A 14912-nucleotide genomic window follows, 5' to 3' on the forward strand; every position below is an offset into this window, starting at 1 on the left:
CTTGTTTTTTTTTCTACTCGCCAATTTCCATAGTACTGACATGACTACATTACAAAATCAATAACATGCAACTTGGAAAAATTATTGGTGGGAGCTAATTTTCTGAATTTTGATGAACCAACAGTAGTAACGAGGGTTTTTCCGCATTAATATTGTCTAAGTGTTGAGATATTCACATATAAGTTGTTACATATAGAAAATGTATCAATTTATATAGATATTGAATTATTTCTTGTATCATCAATTAGGTTTAAGATAAAACTTTATTAGGGTTTGGTTGATCTGTATTTCATATCATATGATTCAATGAATGAGACAGTTTCTAGTTCTAGCCCTTGTAAAAATCTAACATGAGGATATGTAGCGCCACGTAGCCACACCACCTTGAGAAGCACGCTTTCTCCATACAAAAGAAAGGATAAGGAAAAATGTGTCACCAACTCTAAGTTTGGGGTCCCACATGACTAGTATATAAAGCCCAAGACATCCATTCTCCAAATTCACCACCACCTACATTGATCTTCCCTTTCCTTATTCCAGTTCCAATTAAGTCCAACAACACAACACACACTAATTATACTATTTCTAGAGAGGGAGAGAGAGAATGAGCGGAGGAGATTGGATGTGCAATGCGTGCCAGCACATCAACTTCAAGAAACGGGAGGCCTGCCAGCGCTGCGCCTGCCCCAAGTACTCCACCGCGGCGGAGGTGGAGGCGTATGCGGCGGCGCAGAGAACCCAAGTAATGGCGGGAGACTGGTATTGCAGCGCCATGAACTGCGGCGCACACAACTACGCCAGCCGAAGCACCTGCTACCGCTGCGGTGGCGCCAAGAGCTACTGCGGCTATGCATTCGACGCTGTTCCCGGCTGGAAAACCGGTGACTGGATTTGCAACCGGTATCCATCTCTTCCTTCTTATACTTATATTTAAGAGCAAATTTCCAAAAAAAAAGGTCAAATTCTGATAATCCTGCATTTTAAAAAAAACTGAGAATTTTAATATTTTCTCAATTGTAACATAATCTCAGATTTGTGGAAAATTATGTATAATGTGGCAAACGATTTGGGTAAAATGATCAGCTATTTAATTTTTACATACGAAAAATCTACATCAATAAATTCAGACAAGTAACATGTCGGGATTTTACGCAGACTAGAATGTGCCATGCACAACTACGCTAGCAGGACCGAATGCTATAAATGCAAGACACCAAGAGAGTGAGGTCAGTTCAATCTCTCTCTCTCTCTCACTCACTCTACGCATACATTGATATAAATAAATACTCCTAGTGTGTGAATGGGTAATGATGCTTGATTTCTTGTGTTTTTATACTTATGCAGGAATTGGGAGATTATACCAGGAGGGAGTTCAAGTGTTTTACACGCGCTCTTATCGATTTTTTTTTCTTCTGTACTTTTTTTTTTCCTTTTAGAATATTGTTTTACTTTTTTTAAGATTTGATTTGAAATTAATGAGCATCGATCTCAACCGGTTTGACGACTAACTCAAATCCAATTGCATTCTTCGCTCATTCCTTTTAAAATGTGTTGAGGCAAGAAAGAAATAGATTTTTCCCTCAAGATCACAAGGAAAAAAAAAAATACATAGTATATACATTAAGTGGCGTTGTGATGAGATGTTAATAATTATGGTAGCGTGGATAAGAACCTGATGCTGAGGGATAGATGGATCAATTCCTACCTTTTTTGAGCAATCAATCAACAACACTACTTCATATCCAAAGAGATAAGATCATACTATTTAATTTGGTCAATGCCACCAAATTAATGCAGTTCATTTCTGTGTTTGTAACTTCCATTTGGTGAAATAATTAATCTGATTAATAATAAAGTACGTACATATATAATTGCAAATGTGACGATAGATGGATACGAGGGTTTTGATCTATGCAAAATTAGATCATAATATAAAAACGCAGAACAAAATCATACGTAGGGCATTAGGTCACTGTTAGTAGTATATTTTTAGGTCATTTTAATAAAGGATGACCTAAAGTGATTTAAAAATGATATCAAACCCAAATTTTATAAAATGACCTAAAAATGATCTTCCGTATTTTTAATTAATTATTGACCATTAGATAATCTAATCATAGGGCAAAGATGATCATCTATATAATTAACATCATCTGGTTATTAAACATGGGATGATTGCGCTACGATGAGCTTGAATACGACGGGTGCATATACGTACGAGAAAGAAAGTAGTTTTGGTTAATAAATTTATAATCAAGTATTTTTCTAATTTGTTTCATTTACTACAACACAGTATATATGTTGGAGCGTTGAAAATAATAATAGTTCATATCTATTGATTATCTAGTTTATTTTGCTTTATAGCCATTTATGTAACGATAATATGTGTAACAAAATGTACGAAAGCAGATCATAATAAACGTCAATTCAGATTTTAAAATAACATGAATTAGTTTAAATATATAAAAAAATTATCAATGGAGCTACATGAAAAGTTTATAGAAATTAAAGTCGAATGCGAATTTGCAATGGCTGTCTTCGAGCTCTACAAAAGTTTTACTACATTGCTACTCTTGGTAAATTGGATGTAACGATTATTTCAAACAGTTATAAGCCGCAAATTTCTCTATAGAGTGAGATAATGAAAATGCTTCAAATGAGCATCCAAAACATTGAGATTAATAAGCATTTTACTTATATTATTAATGTGCTTTTGAACACTATCCACAATCTTTGAGTGCTAAAAACATTAAACTTACATTATTCTCTACATATTTTTCTCTTATCCTTCTCTAAATATCCCTTCTTATCTATAATTTCAAGCAAATTTAGTTATGGATAAACGAAAATTACTAAAATTTCATCAAAACAACAAAAAATTACATAATTGAAAAAACTCAGAACTAACATAACTTAAAAATAAAATAATTAAAATAGAACAATAACATAATTGAAAAAAAAACTATAACTAAGACTTATTGTGATAGACCTTTAATTTAATTCTTATTATAGATTATAGATGTAATATAAGAATAAAAATAAAAAAATTAAAATATGAGAATGTTGTTGAAATGCTTCTTATGGTTGGAAGTTTTTTTTTAATGTGAATTTTCATATTATTGAAGCGGTTAAAATGTGACAAATTCGGGCAACGGGTCGGAGTGGCGTACACTTACACACATCAACATAAGGTCACGATGTGGTCAACAATCATAAAACCGTGCTTCTACACTTGAGCTCATTGGTACGTGCTCAAATTGTTGATGCCCTAATTAGCTAAAAATATCGTTTCAGATAAACAAGGGCGGTAATCTATTCGTACAATTAAATTGATTATATTGTGTTCAGACTTACCTATTATACTATTTTGGATAAATGAGGTTTAAAATATCATCTCAAATTTCACAAAAGAACTCTCAAATAAATGGGATGGTAACTAAATCGAACAATTAGATCGATTATATTGTGACTAAACTTACCTTTTAATTTTTCTTAATTACGAACATGGGATAAAATATAGTATAGCATATTCATCTCAAATTTCACAAAAGACAACCACAAATCATATAATAGCGTTTTCTATTTGAATGTATTTCCACTTATGTTTCATTGTTTTTCATAGGTCATGCAGAATGGATAGCTTTTCCCGGGTAGCATAGAATATACAATTAATTTTTCATCTTCACCCCAATTCGTGATATATTATAACATAACATTGTTTTAATGATATTTTTCCACGCAAATTATCAAAATAATAAATTTTCATGAGCTAAAAAATATGGAGACTATAATAAAAAAAATTTATTTTCTTGATTCTACTAATAAATTTGCACCTAAAAAAACGCATGCTCAAGTTTTATAAAGTTTGTTCTAACTGCTAAGCATCTTATGCATTAATATATTCGTTAATAGTAGTTAGTTAAGATGTCGCTTAAGTCATTGAATTCTATTAATACAATCTTGCCAGTTCATTTTATAGCATTTACTATTTAATTTGAGACATTAATCTCGCTTATTAAATTAGGGCGACTGCAATAAATAGTAGTACTACCAAATCATACTATTACAATAACCTGAGCACATAGCAGTGGGCATTTTGCACCAGTGCAATACAAGTGCAATAAAACACCAAGTCTGATCAGCAAACAGTTTTTAGTTACAATATACACCATGCTTCAAATAATTGATCCATGAAGGAAAATTGAATTATCAATGGCCACCAACTTCTTATTCTATTACGATAATTAATATAATTGAATAAATGATATAACTATAAAAGATAGAAAAGGAAAATCAAAATAAAAATAGCCATAAAAAAATAAATGAATGGATTAGAATAGGGTGTAGTCATTTTATATGAAACAATATTTCCATATAGTTTTAGCTAGATTATCAAATTAATTTATATTAATTTGATTTTGCTAATTATTGTTATCCACATGCTTTTTAAGCAACAATTTTCTATATAGGTTAGTTAGATAATCAAATTAATTTATACTATCATGAATTTGGTTTTGCAAATATTCTTATCCTAAAATCATTTTCAGAGATGTTAGACCTCTGTTTTCTCTGAGAGTCAATGTCTGGGCTGCCTCTCTCACTCCACAAACCAATCAATTCTCATTCATTCACTTCCTCGCATTTAAATACTCTCTCTATCCACGTTCTCTTTACTACTCCTCTCTCCACTCTTTGGTAAAGTTGAGCTGTAAAGGATAGACGCGAGATCGGCTCTCATTCACTAATTTATGAAATTCTGTTTCATCGATCAGGTTTGCTCATTCATCTATTTCTTTCGCTTCGATTGGATTATTAAAGTTAATTGAAGTTTAAGGCGCTCGGTTTCGATGCTGTTTAGTTTTTTTTGGTTGTGTATTGCCGGCAATTCAACTTTCACTAGTTCAATTTACCAGATCTGATCGTCTCCGAGATTGAAGATTATGTGTTTGGTTATCGATTTTTGTGGTTTTCGGTTCGTGCTGATCGTGTAGTTGCTTTTATACAGTGAGCGAATTGGGGGAAAAGGTGTCGAGGTTTATTCTTAGTTATTGAAATGGCGAACCGGAGGGAAGACGCGAAGAATGAGAGAATAATAAGGAATCTTCTGAAGCTTCCTGAGAACCGCCGGTGTATTAACTGCAACAGCTTGGTATTATGCTGGATTCATTGATGATTGGTGCTTTGTTGAATAAATTTCCTTAATTTCACTTACTCTGAGTTATTTGGAGCACTTAATATGATGGATCACTTTAATCGGTGCGCATTAGGAATTGGGGAACCATAGAGCTTAATCTCATGTTTCGTGGTATAGGTCTAACTTGCAATAACAAATAGGAGTAATCTTCTGGTATCCCCAATACAATTCTTAACTGCATATGAAGGGAGGGAACTTGGAAGTCTGTATTGTGAGCTCTTCTAATTTAGCTGATTTCTTTGACTGATTAGCAATGATGTTTGAAGTTCCGAGTTTTGAGCTTTTGATTCTGAACACACAATCCTTAATCTTGGAGTATGTGATATCGACAGTGATCAATAAAATAGGATGGTTTACTCTTTGATTTGGTTTGCTGACTAATGAAAAATATACATTGCTGTCAAAATATTTCAATGCTTGTAAATAAGTGCATCAACAGCCGTGTGCTTAGCAGCTGCATATAGCACGCACGAAGCTTGTAAACTGCAGCATGCTAAGCATGTGGCACCTACACGTATATGCGTGCTTAAGCATGCATTTCCTTCGACCAATGGATGGCTGACACGTGGCCACCTTTAAAAAAAATCTGAAATTATATTTTACTCGTATTAAAAAATTAAAATAGCCATTGGCTATATGTTCAAACGGCTACGGTCTTCCGGACACTGATTACAACCAATTTTTCTGTACGACTCACATGATGGCTGATAAAGGAAATCAACGCTGGCTTAAGTAATACATAAACCGGGAAAGAGAAGAAGCCAGTTGATGGCTGATGATGGATTATTTCTGTGATGATGGCCGGGAGTATTCCAGCGCCGGTTCCGTATGGGCTGGGAGTTATTAATGCATATAGCCAACACGTTGGCGCCTTGGCTGCGAGGAAGAGTTTTTCCAACACGTTAGTCATGATCTTGTTGAAGAAATTTGGGCACGCTTCGGCCACATTGAGGATGCATGAATTTTAATTGAATTATGCATTGTTTTCATTTCTGTTTTCTAATCATGTAGGAGTAATTTTTAATAGTTTAATGAAATTATAATTTTTTTCGTTTTATTTGTAATTCTTAATTCTGTATATAACTAAGAAAAAAAGGAAAATTAATAAATTCCTTGGCACATTCCGCTCCGGGGTTCATTAGCCCGCACGACATGACCCAATGGATCACGACGGCGGGGGAGAAAAAAAGGAAAACTAATAAATGTGAATAGTTTAAGTGCTTTTGCATGCACAGGACTGTAGGTAGTGGATAATAACACGTGAATAGTGTAAGTGCTTAAAATTTAAGGGTTTTTCCATGCACACGTGCATGAGCTGTAAATATCATTAGGCAATGGCGTAACTTTCTTTATGCATGATTCGAGTTATATTCTGACACATGACAGTTTTACAGATTATATGGGTTAGATATTTTGCGTTTATCTGTTAATGCATTACTGATAATGAAATGTTGACCTACTTGTGGATGTTCAGTTTTGTTCATGGTGATTAGACTTCAACCCTCTTTTGTGTTTGTATGCCAGTTATGAAAGTGCTTTATTAATTTAATCAGCATCGTCAGTTACTAGGAGCAGATGCAAAACTTTGTATCTATTAGAATTATAACATAGGCTCAATGTAGGGGGTCTAATTAAATGATGGTGTTAATGCATGGTTTTGTAAATGGCAAGTTACTCATGCTCCCCTAAGTTTATCGTCCCCATATTTTTTAAATAACTGTTCATATCCTTGAGAGTAGTGTACTCATGTTCCCCTTAGTATATATTCTCCACATCATGTTCCAATTTTTGATAATCACTGTTCATATGTTTAAGATTAGTGTGATAATGACAGATTGTGTTTTTCATTTATTTGCACATGCTATTAGTTTTGCATTTTTATAGTACTATATTGTAAATCAACTTTGCTTTGCCAGCTATTTCATGCTGAAATGGCAAGGCTTTTCAAGAGATGTGGCTAACTGTTTCTTTGCTTCCTATCAGGGCCCCCAATATGTATGTACTAGCTTCTTGACATTTGTCTGTACAACCTGCAGCGGGATACAGTAAGTCATTTTGGGTTGCAGTTTTACATACTCCCTCAGTCCCATAAAAATAATGGCAATGGGTATGGCACAGGAATTAAGACAAGATTGGTAAAGTAAGAGCGAAGAGGAGAATGGTAGTTAAAGTAGTGTTAGTGGACCGTGGACCTACATTATTAAATTGATATAACTTTCCAAAAATGGAATGCACATATTTTTGTGGGACGGACAAAAATGGAAAGTGCACATATTTTTATGGGACGGATGGAGTATTATACTATTATATTACATAACAACCTTCACTCTTGGGATACAATAAGTAATTTTTGAGGCATCGATGTTTCTCTTCACTTATTAATTTTTAAACTAATTCCAGTCGGGAGTTCACGCACAGAGTGAAGTCAGTATCTATGGCTAAATTTACTCCACAGGAAGTCAGTGCACTTCAAGGAGGTGGAAATGCGGTACTAGAAACTGTTTCTCTTTAAAGCCCACATTTCCTTCATTTGTTTAGGCATGTTTCAGTACTCATGATTGAACCATTATTTTCCCGGTAGATTGGTAGAAAAATTTATTTGAAGGAATGGGATCCTCAGCGTAATTCCCTCCCTGATGGCAGGTAAAACTTAAGAAATATGACGCCATATATTTCTACAGTTGGAAATCTTTTTTTCATGGTTTAAATATTCTGATATACATGTTTTTCTACCCAGCAATATAGACAGACTACGTAATTTCATCAGGCATGTCTATGTGGACAGAAGATATACTGGTGAGAAGAATGTGGAAAAACCTCCAAGGGCATTTATGGTATATATTATAACCCTTATTCATTACTACAAAGTTTCCATTATTTTGATAGCTGCTTTATAACTAGTGCATGCTCGTATGAACCATCCTTCCTAAGTTATAGGGTATCATGGAGAATAACAGAGATGGTTCACATCCTTATTATTATATCTGTCTTTATGTAGGGAGAAACTGATGATTCCAATGGCAACAGGGGGGTAGACAACTATCAAGGTAGTCGGAGTCCTCCTTATGATGATTCCTTCGAGCGTCGCTATAGCGACAGGTCAAGTTCGGGTGGAAGAAGTCCATCATATAATCAAGATAATCAGCGAAGTGGTGATTTTAGAAAAAGCCCTGCCCGAGAAGTAGTCAATGATTGGAGACGAGAGGATAGATTTGGAAATGGCAGAATGTCTGAAGAAGGCTCTAAGCTTGAAATTAGGTCCCCTGATCATCAAAAGGATTCAGACATATCAAGTCCTCCCGTGGTCCGTCCTGTTAGAGATATATTAGGAGATAGCGTATCTCCACTTCGAGTTATTGAACCTCCAAAAGCCACTGGTGGGAAGTCAAATGATGGTCGGCCATCTACACAGGTGAGAGGTATCCCTTCTAAGATGTGTTTTGTTGTGTGCCTCTTCTTCTTGATAATCCTTCTACCCCCAGTGACAACAAAGCAGACCATATTCATTTTGTCATATTTTCTTGCTCACCAGCTGCTGCAACAAAACTTTATTTCTTCATTCGTAAAATTTTCATGGTTTTACATGTTTATAGTCATGCAAAATAGCATCTATTTATAAGCCAGGCAGTGAGGGACAGGTCAGGTTTTATTATATGCATACTATAATTGAGTAACTATTCTCTTAAAAACTAAATCCACTAAGTCTCACCAAATAATATGAGTGGCAAATATTTTTCTTGCAGAGAACTGCATCCTCCAGTAGCTTGGCATCATCAGATGCGACTCCATCTGAGATAAAAGTGGAGGCTTCATTTATTGATTTTGATGCTGTTCCTGAACCACCTCCAACAGTTGCTGTCCAACAACCTAGCAGTAATGACTGGGCAAATTTTGATTCTCTGCCCGATGCCAAAACAATTACTCCAGCTTCGAACTCTGTGGAATCTCTACTTTCTGGGTTATCAGTTCCAGCATCCTCATCTGGTCCCTATGCCCCTCAAGGAACGTCTTCTTTCAGTTCCACCAGTATACAAGACACCTTGTTTGGACCATCTTTCGGAAATACTGCTCCACCATCTGTTACTCCCACTGGTGATGTATCTCTTTCATCCTTTGCCTCTGTACCTGCAAATGTTCCCACTGGAGGACAGTGGCCTACCATGAATCCTCAACAACAACCTCTGTTCCCTGGAAGTATTCAGCAGCCAGTTTCTGGAGGATCTTCAGTCAACAAGGTATGCCCTGTGCCTGCGATTTTATTTCGTTTCTATATTTTTTCTTCTTCTTGGAGTAATCAATCTTGCCCCGGATTCTAACAGTCATGGAATCCACTTATGCAAAATGCCTATGGGCCTCCGCCTGGTGCTTCTATTGCACAAGTGGGTCAAGCTGAAATAGCTCCTGCTACTGTTCCTGCTATTGGAGTATCTACATCTGATGGAAAACATGGCGGAAGAAATGCACTTCCTGAGGACTTATTTTCGATGAATTACTCTTATACTCCATCTCCAGTTCCAGGGTGGTACCCAGGCGCCCCCTATGTTGCTAGAGTCCCTATGCATTACTATAATCCCATGGTAAGCTAAATTTCTATTTTTATCCTTTTGCTCATCAATTAATACCTATATGATGTTGCTCTGCATTTTTTGCCGAGTCAATTGACTCTTGCCTCAGAATTTTGGGTAACCTCTCAATTTGAAAGGGATAGGTTACAAATAAATCTTAATGATGTAAAATTATAATTAAAATACAAAGGGGGGTTATGAATCCCAAATAAGGATGGGCACTTATAAATTAATCACTGGTTTAAACATAAAATTGATGTGGACTTCCATAACACCATATGCTCAAGGGTCAAGAATGCTCTTTCAGTTATGAATTGATACCTGTTTGTTAGGAAAAAATGGAATGCTCCAAAGTCCAAACTAATTCGAAATATGCTTCAGGCTTTGTTACGCTCAATGGTTTGATACACATATTCTGACAGCCTAGTTGTAAAAGATGATGCAGGCTTACCTCATCGAATGAGTTTGAATGAACTGTTATATTTCGAAATGGGAATACTAGCTATCATGATCATAGGGAGGCAAAGTACATTAGTCCTATTTTACTCTTTCCAAAATCATTGTTCATCAACCTCATGCAACATTTGATATTTCTGATTGAAGGTTGTAGCAAATCAGCAGTCAATGCCAACATCAACCAATCCTTTTGATGTTAGCGCACCTTCTCCAGTTCAAGCATCAACAGTAAGTTTACCGCCAGGGCTTCGACTGATTTATTCTCTTTTATCTGTCTTCATTAATAATTTAAGTCGACAGCTTGTTTATTTGTTTGAAGAAAGTCGCCTGACACGAGTTTGGTGAATGGTTTATATTTCCTCACTTTCAGTGTTCAAAATTTCTGAACAGAAAAAAGAGTATGCTGAGTAAGCTTGGCTTTATTCTCATGCTGATGCTGATTGCAAAGTTGATTTATCATTGTGATGCAGTTTCCTTCTATGGCACCCTTACAAGGTGCTTTACCGAAAACTGCTACCCCTTCTGGGCTATTGCATACTCCGAATTATGGAGCCCCTCCATATGCTCCACAAATAATTGCTCAAACACCATCATATGCACCGACAAATCCTACAAGTAAACAATCATACAAATTCCTTTTTAAGTTTTTTTTGGAGCAGCATGGGTGCATAAATATTTGTATGTTACTGATGTCTAACCATAAACCAGATTTTTTGATGGGTAATGAAATAGCCGGTGGTAGCACGGCACCAAGGTATTACAGTTTTAGCTCAAGTTTGCTTTGATCTGAAATTAAGAATGATTTCCTTTCTGTTTTAAAACTACTGTACTCATGAAAGCTAATCAAAATATTCTAGGCCACATGGATTTCCTGGTTTCGGCTTTGAGGACCATGCTTTTGCTTCTTTTAACCCGAATCCTCAAGCAGCAGCTCATCCTACTTCGGGGAACTTCAGTACCCCCAGTGTAAACCCATTTGGCTGAAATAAAGGTAAAACAGTTTTTTTCTACTACAAAAAGTACAGAGAAAAAAATAGTACTCCTAAGAAAAAACCAGTTTTGTAAGAGCCCCATGTTGTTGCATCCTTTCAAGTTATTGTAGATTAAATAGTGAAAGTGAAGTGTGCTGCATTTAGACTTAAATTTTCATGTTTGGTGTATATCAACATAAATCTATGCTATCGGGGTCGTGTACATTCCGACACAAGTAATGTGTCTGTAGCATAGTGAGTGGTGGCACCTGCGCTCCAGAGATGTGTAATCTCTAAGTTAAGTATTTCTAGTGTTGTTATTGTGGTGTAATTTACATAGTGAAAGAACCATTGATATTCATATTCTTTGGTCAAATAAAACTACATATGGTGGTTTTGTTATATTGTGTTGTATAACTGCCTGGGTAAAGCAGCTTCATATATATGTTAAGACTCTCTTCATCTCTTATAATTATGTTGCTAATATTCCAATTACTAAGGCTTGCACATGTTGTGGTTATGTGCTGCTTATTTTTTAGAGTAAAAGAATTGATGGACATATGAAGACAGTCAAGAGAATAGCATCAAAAATAGTAATTAGGGGTTGAACATTAATATTAATGATAGGTGTAAAAGCCTAGTGTGTTTTAAACCATGCTATCATGTGATTGAATTGATTGTTGCATATGACTGAGAAATGGAGTGGAGCACTTCAGTAAAGATATCATACCATGCTGAAAATTCGGTATTTTTTTGTGACGATAACTCCGATATAATGGTATTTTGATATTCCTCACTCTTATTTTGTTTATACAATATGCCCGAAGCAATTAACCTACTAATCCTCTTTCATCATAGCTCACTTGTAGAGTCTCATTACATGGCAATCAATGATGTACCATCCGTTACAGTAGTTAAAAAATGTAATCAAAGATAATGAGATTTTTATGTACTGATTTGACGAGTTATCAAAGTTATCATATTAAACTAGTTAACATGAACCTAGATGGGGAATGGTTAATTTCAGGACCTTAAAATTAGATAATCAAATCATATTAGTTTACAAACATATTACTTGGTTAATTTCAGGACCTTAAAATTAGATAACTAAACCATATTAGTTTACAAACATATTACTTGGTTAATTTCAGGACCTTAAAATTAGATAACCAAACCATATTAGTTTACAAACATATTACTAATAGGGATGCGTTAGAATGGTAACTCATATTTATGATGATAACCTAATAACCTATCATTTTATGGACAAAAAAAAAATATCATTTTAGCTAAAATATCATTTTATACGAGAAGAATATCATCTATATTGACATCATTTTTATACATATATAATATAATTTTATACAAACATAATATCATTTTATTGATTACAAGTATCATTTTATACATGCCGGAAGAATATCATTTTATTGAGTATAAACACCAATTTTTAGTAAAAATGATATATTTCGTCCATAAAATAATAGGTTATTAGGTTATCACCATAAATATGAGTTATTATATGATCGCATCACTACATTAATATCACTTAGCAACACAAAAAATTTAGTTCCTCACTTCATATCAATTTGCTGATTAGTGAATATCAGTTCTTGACTCAATATCAATTCATAATTTAATATTATGAATTGATTTGTTTTGTGATGGCAATTGTATCAATACACTAATTAATACCCATCCGTCCCATAAAAATATGTATACTTTTCATTTTCATCCGTCTCACAAAAATATGTGCATTCCATTTTTGGAAAAGTTATATCAATTTAATAATGTAGATCCTACTATTCACTGACACTACTTTAACTACCATTTTCCTCCTATCTCTTACTTTACCATAGCATTCTCCTCGTCTCTCTTACTTGACCAATTTTGTCTTAATTCTCATGTCATACCCATTGCAGCAAAAAGGCGATTCCGTCGCCTTGGCGCCCCCCACACTCCGGCCCGACATCATGTAAGGGGTTCAATCAGGGTGCACAGTAGCCCGTTAAGGGGGAGACCTTAACCCGCTGTGATACGATGATTATTATTATTATTATTATTATTATTATTATTATTATTTAGTTAGTTAGTTAATTATAGATTTGCATATCTTTTCCATATTTTTTGTCTTGCTTGTTAAGTTAGTATCCACTATTATAAATAGTGGACATTGTTATTCATATTATTCATTCAAGAAATATCAATTATCCTTCTATTTTATTTTCTCCTATTCTCTTTCCTTTCAAAGTGCAAAACGCACAAAACCCTAATTTTGATGCCGGATTGATCGACGGGCAAAAGCTCCCGCGACGTTCGACGCAAAATCTACGAGTTAAGGAACTTCATCCTTAACAATTGGTGCTTTCATCGTGAGCTCTTCCTCCGAATCGCTGTCTACATGTCGTACGGCTACACCGGATATCAACTCCGGCAGTCGGATTACCACCCATGGCAGCCCGTACCTCAACCCCTGCTCCATCCGATCAGAGCGTTAGATCAATAACCATCATATCCATATCCACAGGATGGGAGACTCCACCCACAACACCATCCCTACCAAGCCCGTCAACCCATTTCTTGGGACCCGCCATGGCTGCGCCAGGAAACTGCGTGTCAGCAACCATCGTCCTACGAGACAGATTTGTACTCGCCACCACCGCCCTCTTGTTGGGACCCGCCAAGGTTGTGCACGCAGCAGGGATACTCTCAGCCTTATCAACCGCCTCAGCAGCCACACCACACCGCGCTCAGACAACCCACTAGTTGGGATCCACCTGTCTACTGGGAGACAACGGGACAACGCCCCTTCCACGAGGTCTCGACATACGATCATCTGCTGCCCCCCAACCATAACTCAGGATGGAATCAACCCGCTCCGCAGCCACCTTATCCAGCCACCACCACGGCACATCCGACTCTCGCACAACTTCAACAATTGTTGGAAGCTTGCTACAGGATGGAGTCTCATCTTGTTGCAGCCGACCGACGCATCGACAACATGCTTCCTCCCGAGCTGCCTGAACCTGCGCAGCCCTATGGCTCTCAAATTTTTGGGTTTGGGAACCTCGTTAAGCACCTTCCTCCATCAGGAAATAGCAAGGCTTCACCGGGGCCGTCGAATTTAGTCCCCTACGACTCATTGGCTCCACCGCAGCAGTCGAGTACAACACCACCACCCTTTGCGCTGCTTCCCGATACCGCCCTCGAGCCGCCATATGCTCTGTCCAAGACTTCAGTTGGGAATGTTTTAGAGTGCAATAAGAAAGAGATTGTGATTCTTGACTGTGATCGAGTCGAGGAAGGATTTGATGATTCTTCGGAGAAGATTCTCCATTCTTCTTCTCGTTTTGGTGGAGTTGAAAAGGTTGAGAAGATAGAGCCGGATTCCGCACGTAAAGAGAAACCGGTTCACGGTTGCATCGAGATTCAGTGCGCGCGACAATTGAATGCTTCTCGATTCAAGATTCCCCAAGTCCAGATTGGTTTGGGTAGTTCCATTGTGGACAACGCATCGCTGAAATTATTGAGTGATTCATCTCATGTCAAGGTTGTCGCAAGTATGAATCATCGATCAACATCGCTCGACGTCGATGCCCGGTTGATTCCTCCGCAAAATGACACTCTATGCTTGAGCATTCATGGACGCATTCACAAGATTTTAGAACTGAATTATCATGTCCATAAGGGTCATCCCTTTGTGATTTTTGATGGAGATATGCAGGG

General features: G+C 36.3%; 2 protein-coding genes across 3 annotated transcripts; both read left to right on the forward strand.

The window, feature by feature from the left end:
- The first annotated feature begins 604 nt into the window (after positions 1–604).
- On the forward strand, positions 605–934 carry LOC121803879 (zinc finger Ran-binding domain-containing protein 2-like). Its single transcript, XM_042203459.1, has one exon. It carries the CDS (start codon positions 605–607, stop codon positions 932–934), a length of 330 nt encoding a protein of 109 aa, XP_042059393.1.
- A 3621-nt stretch (positions 935–4555) lies between these two features.
- On the forward strand, positions 4556–11588 carry LOC121805058 (probable ADP-ribosylation factor GTPase-activating protein AGD14). 2 transcript variants are annotated; one of them, XM_042204806.1, is made up of 13 exons: positions 4556–4772; positions 5006–5149; positions 7178–7239; positions 7595–7682; positions 7776–7837; positions 7932–8028; positions 8193–8606; positions 8938–9429; positions 9514–9771; positions 10363–10443; positions 10686–10830; positions 10924–10969; positions 11073–11588. In XM_042204806.1, exons 2-13 carry the CDS (start codon positions 5054–5056, stop codon positions 11197–11199), a joined length of 1968 nt encoding a protein of 655 aa, XP_042060740.1. In that variant the 5' UTR covers positions 4556–4772; positions 5006–5053; the 3' UTR covers positions 11200–11588. The 2 variants fall into 2 exon arrangements, with proteins under 2 accessions (XP_042060740.1, XP_042060741.1); XM_042204807.1 differs by lacking the exons at positions 4556–4772; positions 5006–5149; positions 7178–7239 and having other exon boundaries at positions 7603–7682; positions 8222–8606.
- The last annotated feature ends 3324 nt before the right edge of the window (positions 11589–14912 follow it).

This window comes from Salvia splendens, chromosome 5, assembly GCF_004379255.2.
Source record: "Salvia splendens isolate huo1 chromosome 5, SspV2, whole genome shotgun sequence".
NCBI lineage: Eukaryota > Viridiplantae > Streptophyta > Magnoliopsida > Lamiales > Lamiaceae > Salvia > Salvia splendens.